The sequence below is a fragment of the Protopterus annectens genome, chromosome 2.part2 (assembly GCF_019279795.1).
Source record: "Protopterus annectens isolate FY-2018-M chromosome 2.part2, PAN1.0, whole genome shotgun sequence".
Lineage (NCBI taxonomy): Eukaryota > Metazoa > Chordata > Ceratodontiformes > Protopteridae > Protopterus > Protopterus annectens.
The window spans coordinates 872380954-872403790 of NC_056730.1; the positions used below are offsets into that span (position 1 = coordinate 872380954).

Below are 22837 nucleotides of genomic sequence, written 5' to 3' on the forward strand. Positions count from 1 at the left end.
CAAGAAAGATTGATGGAATGGCATCGGCTGCATGTTTTATACTCCTGACATCATGGAAGAAGCGACAGCGGCTGCATGTTTTATACTCCTGACGTCATGGAAGAAGCGACAGCATCCAACGCAGAAATCCCAAGACTCTGGTATTCAGGCCGACTGAGGGCTACCTGCAGGCAGATAACCCAAATGTGATGACTGCACCAGTGAAACACAAAGAACATCTTCCTCCCTGACCAAAATCTGAGGAACACCCTTTACTCTGCAGGTCCTTAGGAGGTGGACAAATACCCCTAGTCTCGATTTTTTTCCAAGGGGATGTCCTCCTTACAAAACTTAGAAAGCTCCAACACTGGATGGCATTCAATAGTAGTGGTTGGAACTTCCTCCCTGACCACAATATGAGGAACACTCCTAGGTCCTTCAGCCGTGGTTCCTCCTGAATGTCCAAATCAAACACCTGTAAACACTCCAAGGACGTGCATAAGGTTGTATCCACACCAACCAAGGAAACGGTTGTGGGAGAATTCAATGGCAGAGCTGGGCAATCTTCTGGGCTTTCACTAACATTGGAAGAGATGGCTGGCAGAGGCTTCACAGCAGAAGAATCAGACCTAGACTTCTTGGCCTTTTTTCTTCATGGACTGCTTGCTGTCCCTCTGAGTGAGAAGTTCCTTCCATCGTATCTTTAGTTAAAAGCTTAAGATGTTTGTTTTCGAAATACAAGGGCACAGAAGAAAGCCTAATATGGAGAGTCTTAGAAACAAAGGCCTGAAAAACTGAACAGGATGTATGGTTGTGGGAAGGGTCAAGACAAAATAAGCACTACTTGTGACTGTCTTTATGGGGAATCTATCTCCCACACTGGCATTTATCCTTCTTGGGTGACATGAAACCCCACAAGCAACAAAAGAAAAGGATAAGATCAAAAAACTCCAATGGGGCACTTACCTGAAATGGCTTGGTGAACAAGCAATGGAACAGGTATTCAGACCGACAATCAAGAGATGGCATTCAGACTGGTGGCAAAGAAGTTCTGAGGATGGTATCCAGACATCACCTTTATGTCCTACGTTATGTGAGAAGCATACATGTGATGTACAGAGTACCTTCAAGCAAGGCTTTGATATACTGACCAGATATTGGGCCACCATTGGCAGGGGATCCCTATTTAAATGAATACTGCAACAGTGAAACTGAAGGTCATCAGCTACAGTCTTGGCTGAAATCTATTTCTAGTGCAACTGTGCAACCTGGATTGCTTAGTCTTAAAGTTGCTTTGCCATTTTTTCCTTAAAATGGCCTTTACTTGATTTTTGTTGTTGCTTGACTTTGGATTGCTTTCTGAAGAAAGGGGCTGGTTTTGCACAGTAATTTCTGCAGAAAGACAGAAAGTTTGATCTCTTGCATCACTTTTCCTCTCTCCCCTCAACCTTTTTTAAAGACTTTGTCAAAGGGATCCCCCAAAGCGAGAAGTTTCTATCTACAGGACATTCAGCTGAGACATCTGCTGATTTTTGCATCACACCGCTATGCATCTTTTTTAGCTGGAAGTTTGGGCACTAAAGCTGAAGAAGCAGAGAACAAAGCACCATGCACAGAGAAAAAACAACCTCTTGCTCTTCAGAAGTAGCTTCTAAACATTTTTGAAGCAAACCACTGACAGATGAATTTCACACTGTGTTGTGTCCCTAGGAAACAGACAGACAACTAGAATGGTAATTATGATAAGGAATTTGTCTAAGAAGTCGCACACTCACTTTTTTTTTTGTTGAGATAAACCTATGAGGAAAAACACAAACTCTATAGAAACAAAAAGAAAGAATGAATCTGAGGATTTTCTTTTTGAGGTTCAGCGACAGTAACTGACAAAATGGCAAACCATTTGCTATGCTGATGAATATCTGAACATATGAAAGCAGCAAGAAAGTTGTTAATATGGCATGAACATATGCTGCTTATACCAGCAAACGAGCATGCCTAGGATGGACATAAACCTCCTGGGGAGGAATCTCGAGCTTTGGATGAGACTTTTGTAAGGAAAGTACCAAACTGCAAAGGTGGCCTAATGAAGAACATCTACGAAGTATCTGAAAAGTTTATGAAATGTCACAGTTCATGTTATTTAGTTATTTTGAAAAAAGTTTGGTTGTGTACTTATTACCCAGCTTTTAAGTGGTAGAGTACAATCATTTTTTTTTTTAAACTACAGCTTGTCTAAACTCCAGGGAAAGATGCAACGTGAATATACAGCTATATTTGAAGTACAAGAGCACTTTGGATGTTGTGGGTTGTACATGGCTCAATGACAGATTCAAGGAAAATCCACAGCAAATACCTTAGATGCCTTGCAGATCTCTGTAGACTGCTTTCAGAAGGTAGGTCTCATGTGTAGCTTTGCAAGTAGGATCATGAGAATGCAGGATGCCCAGAATCCTCAGGAATTCCCTTGTTGGGATATGTTGCTGTGGAAGCAGACTAGTCAGGTAGCTTATCAGGAAAGCTATCTTGTTTTGGGGAAGGAAGGCTTTCTGCTGGACCGAATCTACAAGGGCTCCCAGAAAGGGGTTCCTTGTTTGGGGAAGAGTTTGTAAAGATTTAAAGTGAGACCTACCTTCTGAAAGCAGTCTATGGTGATCTGCAAGGCATCTAGGGTCTCTGCTGTAGATTTTCCCTGAACGACACAGTCATCTAAGTAGGTGTAAATATGAACTCCCAGAAGTCTGCTATCAGAGGAACTAAACATTTTATGAAAACTCTGGGAGGAGTGGACAGCCCAGATGGTGAAGCACAGAATTAGAAGTGAGAGCCTGCTGCTACACATCGTGGGCACTTTCTGTGACTGCCTGCTACAGGACATGTAAGTAAGCATCTTTTAGGTCTGGAGTAACCATGAAGTTATCTCAGAAGATAGGGGGCAGAAGTTTTTTCAATGTTAAGCATTTTGAACTTTGGAATGCTGATAAACTTGTTTAGCTTTGAGAAGTCCAAGAGGGGTCTCCATATGCCCTCCTTTCTTGGAACTGGATAGAACCTTGAGTAGAAGGCTCCTTCTTACTGACCTACAGGGACACACTGAATGGACCCTTGCAGAAGTAGTTCCCTAAGATAGGTGGCAAGAGGCTTTCCTGTTCTCTTTGTGATTCTGGAATGCCCAAGAAGGGTGGGAGTTCTCTGAATGGATGTAGTACCCCTTTTCTATGATTATGAGGACTCATTTTACCCTAGTGATAGTTTTCCACTGGATAATGAAGAAGGTAAGTCTTCCTGCTAGAGGTATGGAGGAAAGGGTGGGTAGGTAACAGGAGGCTAAGTTTCAACATAGTCACTGCTGGTGTCTGCACTGGGTGGGCTCTTTGGAGCTCCCTGTCCTGTGTGACTGTTTTGGATGCCATCCCTGGATCGTCTGGGTCTCTTGCCACATGGAGGCCTCCTCTTGTCTTGTCTAGGGGGAAAATGCCAATTGTTTTGAAAGGTAATTCCTACTTTACACCTTGGTATCAGACGCAGATAAAATTCCTTCACAGTTTTTATTTGTCTTCCTTTTTTATCTAGCTTCTCACTTTGTTCGGCTGGAGGTCTAAGGCATCATATTCACACTTTAGGGAGGGTCTGGAGACTTGTAACTCTTCTCTGGTATTTCCTGAATTTCCTTTGATATGGTTCCATCAGCCACTGAGTTCGCCTTGGGAAGAATTTTGTCCTGGAGAGATTCAAGGTACTTTAGCACATGCAATTGACAGTTCAAAGCTCAGACTGCCACGGTGGCAAAGGTATAAGCTCCCCCCTCAACTCTAGTGGTGTACTTTCCCAATAATTTGGCAAGGGATGTCTGGTTGGTCCCTTAGGTACATCTTTTTTGGAGTCGGTGGAGACTACTAAAGGTCAGCCTTTAGATTTTTAAAGGTGCTTGTCAAATTCAATCACTCTGTAAAACCTGTCTTGTCTTCTAAGCACAGGGAGTAGACAATCAGGATGTACAGCAATGTCTTCAAAATTATCATTCAGTACTATGAGGAGGAATAGTCAGTGGTCCTGGAGAAGGCAAATTTAGCAGTTCCCTATAACGAGAGAAGTGCTTGCTTTCCCATTTGAAAGCCTTCTTCATTCTACGTACGGTATCCCAGAAGGAAAGGTCCTGGGGGAGCAGATATGAGGGTGTCATCAGAGTATAAATCTGGGTAAGTTTGCTGGGGTAGATACCCAAGGTAGTACAATTCCTCCTCATCTTCTGAGTTAGAGGAATCAACATCTTCCTAATAGGCCACCACCCTGCTTCTTTTGGATGTGAAGGCTTCAGAAGTAGACACATGTGATGACTTTCTGGACTTCATGAAAGGCATGAACTCCTCTGCTATTTTTAGCAGGTCTTGAGTTTTGGTCAAAGAAAAAGTAGTTGGAGGTGAGGGCAAAGAAAAGGAAGTGCTTCACTTTGGTTTGGGTGTCTGTTTAAAGAGGATGACTAGAAGTTGTGGTCATCCATCCACAACTTTGGTTAAGATTTTGGTAGCTGAGGCAGACAGGGTGTCTCACTCATGACCCGCGATATGGACATCAGAAGTTGAGGCCTGCTGAGAAACCTCAAACTCAACCTATGTATGTGCCATGGTAACATACGTAGACAGGCCAGTGATCATGGTGGCCTCCTGAAAGGCGTTTTACCTGGGTCATCAGTGGACTTATGGACTACAGCTGGAGCTTTCTCTGGATTGCCAAAGTCCCTGGTCTTTTTGTCTTACTTCTTTGGAATGATGCTAACCAATGCTGGTTTTTGCAGAAGCCATACAGTAGCAGTGGGTTGCAGTGTCACCTGGGGAACAAAAAAGGAAGACTCCATATAGGCAGCTAACACTTTAGTCCTACATTTTAGGGTTTTCACATGCAATACTGCACAGGGAAGACAAATAGAGACATGGTAATCCCAAGGAGAAGAGAGAAAATGAGTGAAAATCTTCAAGCAGGATTCACTTCCCACACTTCAAGCAACTACTGACTTTTTTGAACATCAAGTTAATACAGAATCTGACTGGAAAATGATGTTCTTTGAAAAATGAGCTAGCCGACTGATTGCGAACATCCTGAACACACATGAACTGCATCAAACTGCACGACTAGAAAGGACTGAAGATGGCACCAGTGGATGCCCTTCTTATACCCTGACATTCAGACGGACATCGGACGTCCATCAACTGGGGATGATGCAAAGATTGTGGGCCAGCTGCGAGTTTCTGTATGGTAGGAAGACCAAAGAATCAATACTGCAACACACTACGAAGAGCATCTGATGAGTCTCTGGTAAGAGCTGAAGAGTACAGTATTGATTTTCTTGATGTTCACAAGTAGTTTACTGGAATGAAACCACATACAGAATTGCTGAGAATGGCGATGAAGTAGTTTTTCAAGTTCCTGAGAATTATCTGATTTGAGTGGCAAGAAGACAACCATATGAAGGACAATGTTATGCCTCTGGAGGTTGGCAGTTACTGGATTTATCAATCAAGAAAATAAAATGGATTATAAAATTGATCCCTCAGGAACCCCAGATTGGGGGTGGTACCCATGGAGAAAGTATTATGGAAGTGAACTTAAATGGCCTAATTGTGAGGTAGTTTTTAATCCTGTTAAGAACCCAATAAGTAAAAAGTACAGTTGTGTACACTTACCATAAATGTAGATGTTCGAGTGTATTCACTGTTGCAGTCATCACATTTGAGATATCCCTGCCAGGGTAGCCCTCAGTCGACCTGAATACCAGAGGCTTAGTATTTCTGCATCGGTTGCTGTTGTTTCAGGACTGACGTCAGGTCGTCAGTAGTATAAAGTAAGGCAGCCAACACTATTATATCAGTTTTTCTTGACCTAACTTTCAGGAGCCCCCAAGTGGGAGCCAGTATATTGTGGAAGTACCCCACCAGTAAAAAGTAAATATTAAAAAGTTCCTTGTAAGGAGAGAGAGAGAGAGAGAGACAGAAAATGGGGATGGAGGAAGGGAAACCAGGACTGCAACAGTGAATACACTTTAACGTCTACATTTATGGTTTAAGTGCACACAACTGTAGTATGTTATTCATGTTTCACTGTTGCAGTCATCGCATTTGGGTTGATTCCCAAAGCTGAGGAAAAGGGTGGAGGCAGTCAAGAAGACTAGGGGCTGGCTAGGATGCCCTACAAGACTGCAGTGGCAAAGCCTGCCCTGGATTTGGAGAAGATAGGCAGGCTGTATTGCTTGGTGAAGGTGTGAACAGATGTCCATGTGGCAACCTTCATGATGTCCCTGGTGGGGACTTCTCTGAGGAAAGCTGCAGGGGTGGAGGCTGCTCTGACAGAGTGAGTCTTGACCCCCTTAGGGGGAGGTTTCCCATATTGCTTATAGCAGAAATGGATGCAGTGTGCTATCCATTTGGAAATGGTTTGTTTGGATATGGCTTTGCCCTCTGCTCCTGCAGCAAAGCTGACTAACAATTGATCCATCTTTCTGAATGACTTAGTCTTGTCTAAATAGAATCTGAGCTGTCTGTGCACATCTAGAGAGTTCAGTATCCTTTCTCCTTTGTTTTGTGGGTTAGGGAAAAAGGTGGGCAAATGAATGGATTGGTTGAGAGCTACACTGGACACCACTTTTGGCATGAAGGATGGGTTAGTCCTGAGGGACACCCTGTCAGCAGGGAAGATGATGAAGGGCTCTATAGCCATGAGTGCTTGTAGCTCAGATACTCTTCTGGCGGAAGTGATGGCCAGAAGCAAGGCTGTCTTCCAGGAGAGAAACTTTAACTCTGCTGAAGCTGCTGGTTCAAAGGGGGGTAGGGTGAGCTTTTCCAACACAAAGTTTAGATCCCAAGCTGGAGTAGTTGCTCTTCTGGGTGGCCTGAAGTTGCTAGCCCCTCTTAGGAACTGTTGGATGAGAGGGTGTGAGAAAAGAGGTTGTTCAGTGTTGAGATGAGCAGAGATAGCAGAGGCATGAATTTTAATAGAGGAAAAGGAGAGACCACTGTGTAGCAGGTCAGCTAGGTATTCCAGGATGAAAGGTAGGGAAGGCTGTGCTGTACTGGCTCCCTTAGCCTGGATCCAGGTGCAGAACCTTTTCCATTTGTCAGCATAAGACTTTCTAGTGCTAAGGCATCTGGCTTCACGTATAACATCTAGAAACTGTTTACTGAGATTGGCAGCTTGTTCAGTGGTCAGGGAATAAGCCAGGCTGCCAAATTGAGTGTCTGCAATTGGGGATGCATGAATTCTCCTTCCCTCTGGGTTGGGAGGGTTGGGATCTGAGGGAGATGCCATGGTGGCGGAGGGGACAGGATGCGCAGCAGTGGGTACCAGTACTGGCGAGGCCAGTCTGGAGCAATTAGAATTGTCCTTGTTTTTTCCTCCCTTATTTTGAGCAGTACCCTCGGTAATGAGAGGTAGTGGGGGAAAGCACAGATTGAGAGGTTGACCCACTGGAAGGATAGGGCATCCACTTTCCAGGCCCTGCAGTAAGGCTCCCTGGTGCAGAACTTGTTGAGCTGATGGTTGGAGTGGGAAGCAAAGAGGTCGACCTTTGGGGTGCCTCATTTCTGAGTTATTAGGGTGAAGGTTCTTTGGTCTAGCTGCCACTCGTGTGGGTCCAGAAGTTTCTGCTCAAGTTGTCTGCCAGAGAGATTAGAGAGCCTGGCAGGACTTGTGCTAACAGGTGTAGTTGCATGGCTGAGGCTGTGTGCCAAAGGGTTATGGCGAGCCTGCATAAAGGGTAGGAGTGAGTCCCTCCCTGCTTGTTGATATATCACATCACAGTGGTGTTGTCTGTTTTGATCAGTAGAGCCCCTGGTGTGAGAAATGGCTTGAAAGCTGTCAATGCATGCTGAACAGCTAACATCTCTTTTTGGTTGATGTGCAGATGTATTTGCTGTGGGCTCCATTGGCCCTATATGCACCTGCCATCCAGGTGTGCACCCCAGACATAGACTGACATGTCTGTGGTGAGGGTCTGGGCAGCTTGCGATGGTGAGAAGGGTAGTCCCTTGTTGTGGTAGCATGCTGCTGTCCACCATATAAAATCTTTCTTAGGCAGGGTATCATTGGTATAAGTTTCCAGGTCTTAACAGTGTTGACACCAAAGGCTTTTTAGGTACTGCTGATGTTTCCTCATATGCAGTATGACATATGGAATGAGTAGAATGCAAGATGCCATGAACCCCAGAGCTTGCAGGACTTTCCTTGCGGATAACTGGGGTCTGGGTGGCTAGTTGGGAGAAATAGACTGTCAGGTAAGTTTGTTTTTCTGGTGTAAGGAATGCCATCTGGGATGCTGTGTCCAGGCTTGCTCCCAGGAATATAATCTTTTGGGTGGGTACTAGTTTGGATTTCTTTTTGTTGATAGTGCACCCTAGGGAGGTCAGTAAGGCCTTTACAAAGGCCAGGTGCTTGAGCAGCTTTTCCTGACTGTCTGCCTGAATTAGACAGTCGTCTAAGTACGGGTAAATTTGAATATTTCTTGGTCTGTAAAAAACAATGGCGGGAGCCAGACATTTTGTGAAAACTCTGGGAGCAGTAGATAAGCCAAAGGGAAGCGCAGAGAACTGAAAGTGCAGAGATCCTGCCCTGAAACGTAGATATTTCCTGCATGATTCCCTGACTGGGATGTGGAGGTAGGCCTCTTTAAGGTCTAGGGTGGCTAACCAAACATTCTTGGAGAGCATAGGTAGTAGCTGCTGGAGGGTGAGCATTTTGAATTTTGGTATCATCAGGAAGGTGTTTAAAATGGATAGATTGAGGATGGGATGCCAACTGCCCACTTTTCTGGGTACCAGAAAGAGCCTGGAGTAGAAACCTTGGACTATCTGTTCTGCAGGAATGTGCTCTATTGCTCTCAAAGACAGCAGGGAAAGTACTTGCTTTTTGGCCTCTGTCCACTGGTTTGGGGGAGGATCTGGGAACCCTTTTGGGGTTGGCAGTGTGTCGAAAGAAAATTTGTATCCCTGGGACACTATGTTGAGGACCCATCGGTCATTGGTACTGGTGGCCCAGGTGCTTTCGTGGAAGGAGAGTTTTCCTCCTAAGGGCAACTACAGGTGGGCAGAGAGAGGGGGTGGGAGTGGAGAGTCATCGTGAGTTCTTACCAAGAGGGGGTAGGTTAGTTAGCACTCCCTGGTTTTGAAGTGGAGGAACTCCATTGCTTTGATATCTGCATTCCCTGTGGCTGTTTGGGGAGTCTGCTTCCCCGGGGTCTGGGCTGAACTGACCTGGAGGGGGCAGGAAAGGACCAGTGCTTGGAGGGGCAATGCCTACTGAACCTGGGTGGCTGGACCTGCAGGAAATCCTCAACTGTCTGCATAGATTTAGCTTTTTCTTCCATCTTTTTTAAAACCTCCTCTGCCTTGGTGCCAAATAAGTTGTCTTTGTGAAAGGGTGCATCCAATAATTTGGATTTGACATGGACTGGCAAGGGCTGTTCCTTAAGCCAAGCATGCCTTCTAAGGACAGAACCAGTGACTGCTGCCCTGCAAGATGCTTCTAGGGCATTAAACCACAGTGTAAGGTGTGATTAGTTACTTGACTTGCAGAATATGCATCAACTCTTGTAACGCTCTATTTTCTGCACAAGCAGGAAAAGATATTTTTTGTTTGAGGAGTTCCATGGTATGTTGCTGAAATTTTAGCATATGGAACGGACAATTCAGTTCTCTAATAGCAGGAGCAGCAAAGGTGTATACTTTTTTACCCCATCTATCTAATGCTCGGGAATCCCTATCTGAGGGGGTGGGATTTTTAGCAGATGTTGCTTTAATTCCTTTAGGCCCTTGAGAAATAACCTCAGGGTCAGCAGTAGGATTTTTGAAAATAAATTTGTGCAAGTCAGGGACTCAATACCTGTCAGGTTTCCTGGGAGCAGGAAGGAGGGTGTCAAGAGTCAAACTGGATTCCATGAAATCATCATCCACAATATCCAGGGCAGCAGGAAAGGGTCTGTGCTGTGGAAGATCTAAGAATTCCCTGAGTCTCTTTTTAGACTGAGGGTAGTCCTGACATTCCCATTGGAAATGCTCCCTTAAAGTATGTAGGATTTCCCCAAAGGAAAAGTCCTCAGGTGGAGAGGCTGAAGGAATAGTTTCCTCTGCATCAGAATCCTCATAAGCAGAGAGGGGTTGCATGTCTTCATATTCAGAAGCACCAGAGTCATCGGACTCCTGTTCAAATAAAACTACTGGGGACAAATCTCTTTTTCTTTTGGAAGGGCTAGCTTGGCTTCCCCTGATCAGCATTATAAAGTCTTCCACCATTTTAAGCATTTGAGACTGAGGCAAGGAAGCAGGTGCCTGAGATTGGGTCATCAGTTTCTTGGGTGTAGTTCATACCCTGGGCCTTAGAAACTCGGTAGTTTTCAAAAGAAGACGTCGGTGTGTGTCAAGAAACGGTAGTGCAAAATACTTTCTTGGAAGCCGGTGCCTGCTCAGCGGCTCTGGACCCATCCAAGGTAGAGACATCTGCAGGATCCTTAGTCGATGAAGAGTTTTGCAGCATATTAGACTCCAAAAGGGTCTCGGTAGTGGCCTGTGAATCCATAGAAGCGGGCATCAGGGGCTGCGAAAGAGCCTCACTGAAGACCAGAGAACTGATGACTAGCTTCACAGAAGTGTTGTCGGTAGGCTTGGACCTGTGTGGTCTATGTCTTTACCCATACGTTTTTTCAGAAGATCTGCTGTTGGATGGCTTACCGAAGCCATATCGGAATTCGAGGACTGAGAGCAAAAATATCTAGCTACAATGAGGGCTCAACAACATATAGTTCTGATGTTGAACAAAGCACAAAAACAACAGCGAGGGACGTCATGGTCTGGGCCTAAGCAAGTGACGTAGTAAGGATGAAAGTCTCGGTGTGGTATTTGCTTTCAACAGGCAAGACAATTCTTAACTTTTTCTGACATCGGTTAAATCAAGAAAAAAAGGATCCCCAGCAGGGTACTTAGCTTTAGATGACTTCAGCTTCAATTCGGAAAACGAAAACGAAAACTCAGGTAGTGGCTGACTGGCACTCGTGCGAACTGCTTCTGCTTTGGGCTCTTCGGCAAGAAAGCCTGATGTAGTGGCATCGGCTGCCTTACTTTATACTACTGATGACCTGACGCCAGTCCTGAAGCAATAGCAACCGACGCAGAAACACTAAGCCTCTGGTATTCGGGCCAACTGTGGGCTACCCTGGCAGGGATAACCAAAACGTGATGACTGCAACAGTGAAACACGAAGAACATCCAGCATTTTAAAATGTTAAAATCTGGAGATCAGTCTACAGGTCAAAGTCTCAATGTAAGCTAACCAAAAGCTCTTGCCACCTCATCTTTGTCCACGTCATGGTCAATGTAATCAGTGGGTATACAAAAAAAAAAAAAAAACAACTGAAGTATTACAATCAGGACAAAAGCAAGGTTGCCCATTTATAAAATGGTGAAAGTAGATGCCAAAAGCTGCTTATAAATTCATTTTTATAAGAATCTTGGTTAATAGAGGAATTCTGATAATGGGTCAAAAGAATTCAAATGCTCCGGACTTTTTGTTTTCACAATACTTCTGTATTTTCAGGAAACTGTCAGTTGCTGAATAAACTAAAAAGAATATTTAACACACATGGTTTCTGTCTCACTGAAAAACACACCAGAGGGAGTAATGAACAAAGCTTTTGCTAACTTCCTTAAGTTACTAAGACCACTGAAAAGTACAGTTGTGTACACTTACCATAAATGTAGATGTTCGAGTGTATTCACTGTTGCAGTCACTACATTTGGGTAATCTGCTGGCAAGTTTAACAAAGTCTTGGGTCCTGTGTCGGTTGATGTCTCTTCTTCCATGACGTCAGGTTGTCAGGGGTATAAAAACATGCAGCCGACGCCATTACATCAGTTTTTCTTGCCCCAGATGCCAGGTGCCCTCCTAATGGGGAGCAAAATAAAATTAAAAAACACAAAATTATACCTCCAACCAAAAGCAAATACACCAAAAAGGCTTTTAAGCATAGTAAAGGAAAGTAGAGGTATTATCCAGAGAAAATTAGGGGGCTGGAGGGAGGATAACCTGGACTGCAACAGTGAATACACTCAAATATCTACATTTACGGTAAGTGTACACAACTATACTATGTTCTTCGTGTTTCACTGTTGCAGTCATTACATTTGGGTAGATTCCCAAAGTTATGGTTGGGCAGAGGCGTTTATACAGCATTAGGGCCAGCTATAAGGCCCTGCAAGACATCAGTGGCAAAGCCAGCTCTGGATTTTGAGAAAACTGGTAAATGATGATACTTGGTGAAAGTATGAACAGAACTCCAGGTACCAGCTTCTAGAATATTCCTGGTAGGAACACCTCTGAGAAAAGCTGCAGAAGTAGATGCAGCCCTGGTGGAGTGAGATCTCCCCTGGGGGATAGGGTTTCCATGGTGCTTATAACAGAAATGAATGCAATGGCTTATCCATTTACAAATGGTTTGTTTTGAAATAGCCTTCCCCTCTGCCCCTGCAGCAAATGCTACCAGAAATTGCTCAAATTTTCTTCGAAATTTAGTCCTGTCCAAATAGAATCTAAGTTGTCTGTGCACATCCAAGGAATGCAGAATCTGTTCCCCTTGTTCTGTGGGTTGGGAAAGAAGGTTGGCAAATGAATGGACTGACTAAGAGCCACACTGGAAACCACCTTGGGCATGAAGGATGGATTGGTCCTGAGAGATACCCTGTCCGCATGAAAGATGATGAAAGGTTCCACTGCCATAAAGGCCTGTAATTCAGATATCCTTCTAGCTGAAGTGATTGCTAAAAGGAAGGCTGTTTTCCAAGAAAGAAATTTTAAGTCTGCAGTAGCAGCTGGCTTGAAAGGAGGTAGAGTAAACTTCTCCAAAACAAAGTTAAGGTCCCAGGCAGGGGTAGGAGCTCTCCTGGGTGGTCTCAAGTTCTTTGCCCCTCTGAGAATCTGCTTGAGCAGAGGATGAGAGAAGAGGGTGGTTCTGTGTTATAGTGAGCTGAAATAGTGGAGGCGTGGATTTTAATAGAGGAAAAAGACAGGCCCCTGTGAAGCATCTCAGTTAAGTATTGCAAAATCTGACGTAAACTGGGTGCTGCTGTGCTCATCCCTAAAGATTGGTTCCAAGCACAGAATCTTTACCATTTGCCAGCATAAGATTTTCTAGTACTAGGTCTTCTCGCCTCCAAGATGACATCCATCACAGGTCTGCTGAGGGATCAGGGTGAATTTAAGTGATTAGCCATGCTGCAAGGTTCAATGCTGGAAGCTGAGGGTGCAGAATTTGGTTCTCCTGCTGAGGCAGCAGGGAAGGGGTCTGAGGCAGGTAACATGGAGATATTTGCAACACACTGCGCAGGAGTGGATACCAGTGTTGGCGCGGCCAGTCTGGAGCAATCAAAATCATCTTTGGTTTGTCATGTTTGACTTTTAGCAGAACTTTGGAGAGCAAAGGCAGAGGGGAAAGGCGTAGACTGATAGGTTTTCCAGCTGAAGGAGAGAGCATCCACTTTCCAGGCTTGTTTGTGGGGAGTCCTTGTGCAAAACTTGTCCAACTGGTAGTTCTGGGGGGAGGCAAATAGATCTGTCTGGGCTCCCCCATTTGCTTGTCAAAATGTTGAAAATCCGTGATTCCAGTTTCCACTCGTGTGGGTCCATGAGTTTTCTGCTTAGTCCGTCTGCCAGTGTAGTCAATTATCCTGGCAGGAATTGAGCTTGTAGGTGCACTTGGTAGCTCAAGGTTGTGTTCCACCATGCCATGGCTAGTCTGCAAAGGGGGTAGGAACGTGTACCCCCCTGCTTGTTTATGTACCACATAACCGTGGTGTTGTCCGTCTTTACCATTAGTTCTCCTGGAAGAATGTAGTCCTTGAAGGCTGTCAGAGTATTCTGTACAGCTAACATTTCTTTTTGATTAATATGTAGGTGCATTTGATTTGGGTTCCATTTGCCCTGAATGCACTTCCCTGCTAGGAGAGCCCACCATGCATAGTCTGATGCATCTGTAGTTAGGGTTTGGGCAGCAGGGGGCAGTGTGAATGGCAGTCCCTTGTTTTGGTGGCAGGCCTCTGCCCACCATAGGAACTCCAGGCGTAGGCAAGGTATGATAGGAATCATTGTTTCCAGGCTGTGACAATGTTGACTCCATTGACTTTTTAAGTACCACTGTAGTTTCCTCATATGCAGTCTTGCATATGGAATTAGAAGAATGCAGGAGGCCATGAACCACAAGGCTTGCAGTATTTGTCTTGCAGATAGCAGTGTTTCTGAGGCCACTTGTTTGAAGTAAGTTACCAAATTAATTTGCTTCTCTGGCGTGAGGAACGCCATCTGGGCAGTTGTATTCAAGCTTGCACCCAGGAATGTAATCTGCTGACAGGGTACCAGTTGTGATTTCTTTTTGTTTATGGTGTACCCCAGACAAGTTAGAACCCTTTTTACAAACGCCAGATGATTTAAAAGTATGCCCTGGTTTTCTGCCTGAATTAGACAATCATCCAGGTATGGATATATTTGAATATTTCTTTGCCTGCAAAATGCAATAACTGGAGCCAGGCACTTTGTGAATACCCTGGGCGCAGCAGACAAGCCAATGGGCAGTGCAGCGAACTGATAATGCAAGTAGCATGCTTTGAAGCATAGGTATCTTCTACAAGATTCCCTGACTGGGATGTGCAGGTATGCTTCTTTTAAATCTAGAGTTGCCAACCAGACATCTTTGCTTGGCATATGAAGTAACTGGTGAAGAGTCAGCATCTTGAATTATGGAATCTCCAGAAAGGTGTTTAGAGTAGACAGGTCCAGGATTGGACGCCATGATTTGTCTTTTCTGGGTACCAGAAAAAGCCTGGAATAGAAACCTTGTCCCTTTTCCTCTTCTGGTACCGGTTGAATAGCCCCCATGTTTGAGGGGGAAAGTACTTGTTTTTTGAGCCTCTGACCACTGATTTGGGGGCAGGTCTGGCCACCCGTTTGGTGTTGGCAACGTGTGGAAATGAATCTGTATCCCTGGGACACTATGTTTAAAACCCAATTGTCCTGGGTTATGAGTTCCCAGTTCTTTGCATGAAGAGCAATCTTTCCCCCCAAAGGGGCGGTTAAAAGGTAAGTGCTTGGTCATTTTAAAAGGAAGCCATTAAGACTGTTTACCATAGGGGGGTGTCTTATTTCCAGATTTGGAAGTGGAGGCCCCCCACTGCTTAGTTCTGAGAGTCCCTGGGACTGAAACCTGGGGTTTTTGCTGTGTCTAGGTTTGGCTTGAGAGGATCTGGAAGGGGCTGGAAAAGACCAATTCTTAGTAGGCCAGTGCCTACTAAATCTTGGAGGTTGCACTTGTAAGAAATCTTTAACAGTTTGCATAGATTTAGGGGCCTGAACATGTGGCCTGGGCATCGTTTTTTTAGACACAGATCGAGATTTAGGCCTTAGTAATAAAGGCAGTGTCGATTTAATATGCAAGTCTGTAGGCCTGAATACACCCTCAGAAGTCGGTGCCTGCACAGTGGCTCCAGACCCATCCAAGGAAGAGACATCCGCGGGTTCCATAGGTGAAGCATCTCGCGGCATACTGGACTCCGAATGGGTCTCAGTAGAGGTCTGCGAATCAGAAGTAGTGGGTATCAGGGGCTGCGAAAGCGCCTCACTGAGAACTGGCGACTGGCTTAAGAGAAACATCGTCGGCAGTTTTGGACCTTGGCGGCCTATCTCTGTCTTTATCTTTACATTTTTTCAGAATCCCGGTAGTCGCTTGGCTAACTGACGACATTTCTGGATAATTAAACCGAGAACAGAAATATTTAGAGGCAAAAATGTACCGACGATGGATAGTGTGCTGATTAAATAAAGCACAAAACCGACAGCAAGGTACGTTGTGGTCAGGGCCTAGGCAAGGAATACAGTACGAATGAAAATCTTTATGAGGTATTTGCTTTCCACAAGTAATGCAATTATTAACTTTTACTGACATCGGTAAGGAGCAAGAAAAAGTTTCCCCAACAGGGTGCTTAGCTTTAAGTTGAAGGCTTCGGTTCTGAAACTTGAAAATGAAAATTTCAGGAGTAGGCCGACCGGCACTTGCAAACTGCTTCGGGCACCGCACGGCAAGAAAGACTGAGGTAATGGCATCGGCTGCATGTTTTACATCCCTGACGTCATGGAAGAAGGGACGGCAACCGACACAGGACCCAAGACTTTGTTAATCAGGCCGACTGAGGGCAACCTGCCAGCAGATTACCCAAATGTAATGACTGCAACAGTGAAACACGAAGAACATCAGGCATCTGTCTTGAAACTGGCTAACTAATGAGTTCAGCAATATACAAACAACTCAATTACCCATTTAAGTCTGAAGATGAAATCTCTTTGAAGTCGGTCTTCAGCCTGATGCAAACCCAGCAGGCCTTCTTCTGATAACTGAGACTCATCTATCACAGGGACATCAAGGTTTTCAGTGTGAGCACTTTCAGATTTTCTGGCTCTCTTCGGCTTCCTTGACTTCTTTCGCTTTTTATTTCCTGTAAGAAGGCAAAATTCTTAATATTATTAGTGGGTAACTCAAAAAAAATATCTCGGTAAATAAGGGCAAGGAAACATATCAAATCATAACATTACTTGCAATCAGTCAGTACACTGGAAACATTACCAACAAAAATGCACTATACAAATTAAAAGCCTTACACAATAACATCTTAGAAAAAACAGCTACCATGTGCGAATCTGTTTTTCATGTAATTCACACTCGTCAAACCATCCCACATTAGTGAAAGGGTAAGTATTCTCTCTTCTTCGACCCAGCCAACTGCTTGATCCTATGTAGTCCTCAGACTTGTCCTTATAAGATGACAGCTCAAACATATAGACAGTACATTAGGGCAAAATGACTAAACTACAAATTATAATCTCAGTCGTTTAACAGATATCCTCCTTTAACAGTTACACAGGACAAACCTTTATCTGCTCTTGCTACAGCTTTCTGCTATGGATAAAGCTAAACGTGCATACAGAAAAAATGCCACAAATAAGACATCACCACAGCACCCATCTGGTCTGGCCCTTAACTGTACTATCTAGGCATGTTGAGTGCATGCATTTTATCTTGCAGATTAGTTGATTATTTTTGGGTAAATAAGCTGGTGTAAGCAATTTTCAGCTATGACCCAGACAAAAGACAGAATGCAAAACACCATTTTAAAAAATGACTATTATTATTATTATTATTATTATTATTATTATTATTATTAACAAACATTATGCAGACTGGGATAAGATAAATATTACACAAAACTAGACATTACAACTAACTGGTAAATAACAGCTCAGAGCACAATGTATAAGTTTATACGCAAGTACTAGGCAATCAGTCTGCAGACCATTTCAAGCTTTGTCAAAAAAAACTTTTTCAAAATTTCCCTCTAGCCACAAGGAGGGAAGATAAGATAAGACCAGGAGAGATTTCAGGCTGCCCATCCAACTATCTAGATTTACCATGAAGATGGCAAAGATGCTACTCTGCTCAACATGTAGTGGAAATTTGTTCCAGAGCAGAGGGATATGTTGGGATATGAATCTATCAAACCAATAATTTATTTAAGTGCTGATGAAGGTTTAGTTCTTTTAACAGAGTACATGATGTGCCACTAGTTCTGCAAAGGAATAGGAGTTCAACTAGGGTTGGATTTTCATGGTACAAAAGGTTAGACACCAATCTCCAAGGAAGAACCTGTAAGAAACTTGAGTACAAAAGAAATGGCTGCCAGTCTCTCCTGACAAATAATATTTTTGAGGCCAATGATCTTTTTAGTTATGAATCTCTGAGATCTTTCAAGTTGTTTGATATGTTAGCATAAACGCATGTCAAAAGATGCATTATATTCAATAATGGGTCTGATAAGATATGAGTAATGGGGAATAAAGACTTCTTTCATCTAGTGGCGATACCTTTGAAATTAGATGGACGAGATGAAAGGCTTTCTGAACTACTGTGGAGACATGATGGTCAAATTTAATTTATTTATTCGATTTATTTTGTACGTGTTAACTGAGAAAGTCCGGCTGGGCACAAAGGTCATTTTTCAGTTGGTGCCAGGGAAGAAAAACTCTAGTACATGCAGTGCACACAAAAATTTTTTTTTTAAGTTATGCAAATAAGGAATTATCAAACAAGAGTACCCAGACCCCTTACAACAGTGTCTGATAGGAGGAGTGCATCTCCTATATGGTAAATGAAACTGTTTACCAAAATGAACTACCTATACTACATTTTTTTTTTAAATTGAGACCATTGTTCTTGTACTAACTGTTAACATAGTCTAAGTCATGCTGGACAAAAAAACAAATGGACCAGTACCAGAATCTACACAGTCATTTAATATATAAAAATATAATTGTTGGCATGAATACCCATAGATGAATAAACAAAACTCCTAACACCCAAAAGGTGAAAAAAACTGAAGCATACCGGTTTCAGCACAAAGCCTTCATCAGTGCTACCTAACTAATCATATAACCATCAGTTTTAATAAGCAATTAATGCACCACACAATTAGCCAATCACAATTGTTCATTAAGTCCTGGAGAGAATAAACCACCTCATTTGATTATCCACATCTTATCTTTAAAATTCAAAAGAGAATGTAAATTCTCTGAAGATGCATTTTGTTTATATATTCTGTCTATAATTGGGCATTGAGCTGGCACCTCGGCACCATAAAAATCTACTGCCAATCATTAGCTGAACGGAGTTCCGCTTTGGCGACCCCTAACCGGGAAAAGCCGAAAGAACATTCTGTCTATAATTGTGAACCTGAACTTGGCAGAACGATGTTTTATCTGATGTTTATATAAAGTATTTGTATTTCTGTGGCATTTAATGTTACTCGTATGTTCTGATATTCTGAGTTTGAATGGGCGAGAAGTTTGTCCCACATAAAAGGCAGAACAAGTACAATTCACTAAATAAATAACCCAGTCACTGCCACAGTTTCCAAAAATGTTTATATCATACAGTTTGGAACAATTAAAAGAAGTGAATGAACTTTGTTTGGGGACCATGATGCAAAATCTACAATGTCCACATGGAAAACTACCCATTAATGGGCCCCCTTGTAGTGTGGTTTGTGACCAGTTATGAACAGGCTGATTTCCCTTTTTATAGTGGTTGAACCAACCATCCATGTTTTTTTCCTCTTCTATAACCAAACCTATATCTGAGTGGCAAAATCTGAGCTAATCTGTCTTCCATATGTAAGACTTCCCACTGTTTGTGTATATGTTGTAAAAGTCTGGTTTGTTTGTGTCTTTCAGCTTTTCCCGGTTAGGGGTCCCCACAGCGGAACTCCAGTCCGCTAATGATTGGTAGTTGATTTTTACGTGCCGAGTTACCAGCCCTGACGCACAACCTTCGACGAAGGTACGCCCATTCACGCATGTCTCCATGCAGAAGACGCTCTAGCTGAGAATCGAACCGGACAGCGTCTTACTGTGAGGCGACAACACTACCGCGAGCATGTTGTAAAAGTCTGGTATTACCCCCAAATTCCATAATAAATCTAAAAGTCTGGTAGTACCCCCAAATTCCATAATAAATCTAAAAGTCTGGTAGTACCCCCAAATTCCATAATAAATCTAAAATTTGAATCAGATGTATGACTATTATGCCTATATGAAAGAGTCTGCTTTCTACTGACTTGTTGTACCATCTTGCTGGCTAAATCAACATCTTGTTTGCGATAACCTCTATCATAGAATCTGCAAGCCATGTTACATGCCTGAATGTTATAATTATCCAGAGTGGAACATATTTTTTGAGTCTTAAAAACTGACACTTGGGAATGTTCTTGTTGACGGGAGGAGGATGACAACTAGAAGCATGAAACAAATTGTTGAACTGAGGATATTTCCTATAAACATTACTACTGATTATACCATCTGCTAATATTCTGACCATCTGCTAATATTCTGACCTCAATATCTAAAAAGGTAATACTTTCCCAATGGTAATTCATTGTAAATTGAATCCCCCATTTATTTTTGTTGAGATACTCAATGAACTCACTCAAATATTGCTCATCTGATCAACAAATTAGCCAACAATCATCTAAATAGTGGCGCCAGATCAATTTCCGCTAAATGATGTTCTACATAGCCCATAAACAGATCCGTGTAAATAGGAGCAAAAGATGCTCCCAAAGCAGTACCCTTCAATTGTAAGTAACAAACATTATCAAAATAAAAAAAACATTTTTTATTGAGGACGTGTTCTGTTAAGCATAGGAGAAATGTATTAAATCCAGGTGGATAACGGGAGATTCTTGAAAGCCAAAACTCCAGCACTAACAGACCCATCCAGTGTGGAATATTTGTGTATAGTGCACTAACATCTAATGTGCACAATAACCAACCCTTTTCCAATTACATGTTATCTATGATATTCAAAAATTGTGTGGTGTCCTGAATCCGTGCTCTTAACTTGTGTCAACAATGGTTTCAGATATTTAGTCAAATATTCTGAAAGGGATCCCTCAAGGATCCTCGCCCCGACACTATGGGTCTATCTGGAGATTTTTCATAATTTTTGTGTATTTTGGGTAGCATACAAAAAAATATGCTTAGCAGGATTTACCACAGTAAGATGATGTTTTTGCTTAGATATAATGCCTTCTTCACAATCCAGGATAAGAAAATTATCAATTTCAAATTTGAAAATACTAGTTGGGTCCAAATCCATGCGCGGATAGTATTGCTGATCTAAAAGTTGACTAATGGCTTCATTATAATATATGTGCCAATCCCAGACAACCACCGCTCTCCTTTTATCCGCGTGATTGATAACTATATCCTTATTCCTGCTTAATCTGTGTAAAGCCATACGTTCATCTTTGGTAATATTATCCTGATAATGATCTACATAATTAGCACTATAAAAATGTAATTCTTTCAACACTAAGTTTTGAAAATTGGCTAACTTTTTTGTTCATAGGAGGTACAAAAGTGGAAGTCCTAAACCTGAATTTTTGTAAATCCTCAACATACGGGTCAGAATTCTCAAAATATTACTTCAGATTTATTTTAAGACAAAAACTGATGACATCTTGTGCAAAAGAAATTTTTGACACCATAAACTTGGGAAGAAATCCCACAACTTTTTTCAACAAATTCTGTTCTACTTGTATGACCTTTATTCAACAAATTCTGTTCTGCTTGTGTGAGTTCCAAAGAGGAAATATTGTGAACATTCAAACAACCATTTATTTGCGTGTTAATATGGCCAACATAGCTTCCAAACTTGTTCCTGCCTCCTCAATGTTTCCTCCCTCCCTGCCTAGATCTCCTAAAGGGAAATTCACATTACCTTTTTCATAGGTGGAGAACTATGTGAAGCCACCCCTTCATTATCTGTATTAGAGGAAAATTCATCCCCTGAACTATCTGATGCAGATTTGGGTTTTTTTAATATAGATCTCTTTCTCTTTCTTTTAAAATTAGTCTGAAACAGGTCTTGTTTGTTATCATTAAACTGAACTACAAAAGTTTTTCCTGTGTCCCTAACATCTCTCTGAATTTTTTTGATCATTTAAGTTTTTAAATCTTGTTCCAACTGCATCAAACTTTCTGAAAGCAAAGAAACTTGTTCTTGGTATATATCATGATCTTTACAACTCTGCAATTCAGTACATAAATCCCCTATACTTTCAGTTAGAAACACAATTCTTTGTTCATAGAATTCTATCAAAATTTTAACAAAACTCATTGAAGAAAAGGAACCATTGCGAGTCAGATGAAGATCGAATAACAACATCCGGTTTGCAGTCAGCTGCAAATCTAGTTAACCATAGACTGAAACTGCTGGCCTGAAGGTCTGAGAAATATATGCCAAATAGGAGAAGGCCCAAAACTGAGCTTTGTGATATACCACTGGCTACTGTTTTGTTTTCATAAGTGGCACCGGATACTCTAACCACGCTTTTTTTTCAAACAACCAGTTAGCTATCTATTGCATAAGGATTTATATTAAGATTTACAAGACTATCATTAATGCTTGCATGGGGAATAGTGCCAAAGGCCTTGGCCAGAACTAGATATGTGTATGCTATGCATAACCAATATCCACTACTTCAGTTACATTTTCAAAGAAAATAATGAAGTTAAAGAGGCAGGACCTTCCTTTGATAAGGAAAAATTGATGAGGATCCAGGGTTGAGAGATTTTCAAGGTCCAGATAAGTCTAAGATAATGTGCTCCCGTAGCTTTACATATTGAGGCTAGTTCATAGGTGTGTACTAGGCTAATGGTCCTGGAGTCTTTACAAGCCTAGCCCATAGAAGTACCCTGCCATCGTGCTGCCCGACGTTAGTTCCCAGTGCCTCTATCAGGCAGAGCCACTGCAGTGATCCACGGGGTGAACTTTCTATTTCTCATCCACTCATCAAGATTTCTCTTGAAGAAAGCCATGAGGTGCTCTGCTTGACATGTAAGGGAAGTCGATTCCAGAGCATGGGCAGTCTCTGGGTTATGAACCTGTCACTCCAGCATGTTCTGTTGATTGTGGTAATGAAGTTGTGGTCTCTTGATTGTGTGGTGCGGATGGATTTGGATTTCTACAGATGCAGAATTTTTAACAGAGCTGGGTCAGACATGGCTTTGTAAGTCAAGCAGAGATCGCCTCTTAGCAGACGATGTGAGATAGAGAATAGCTGGAGTTTTTTTGAGTCTGTCTGTGTACGACGTGTGTTTAAGGCATAGGATCCTCTTCGTGAGGGATTTTTGTGGCCTTTCCAGCTGTTGCATGTGTCTAGTGAGGTACATGCCAAATGGGGCATTATACTTGACTGGCCTAATGAGGGAAGAGTAGGGAGAGATGATG

At 42.6% G+C, this 22837-nt stretch overlaps 1 protein-coding gene across 2 annotated transcripts in view; it reads right to left on the minus strand.

The window, feature by feature from the left end:
* Positions 1 to 22837, minus strand: part of TUT7 (terminal uridylyl transferase 7) — a 3176298-nt gene that overhangs the window by 2620169 nt on the left and 533292 nt on the right. For both annotated transcript variants that reach the window (XM_044064191.1, XM_044064190.1), the window contains exon 3: positions 16312 to 16490. In XM_044064191.1, the coding sequence (XP_043920126.1) occupies positions 16312 to 16490 (179 nt within the window). The remainder of the gene's footprint in view (positions 1 to 16311; positions 16491 to 22837) is intronic.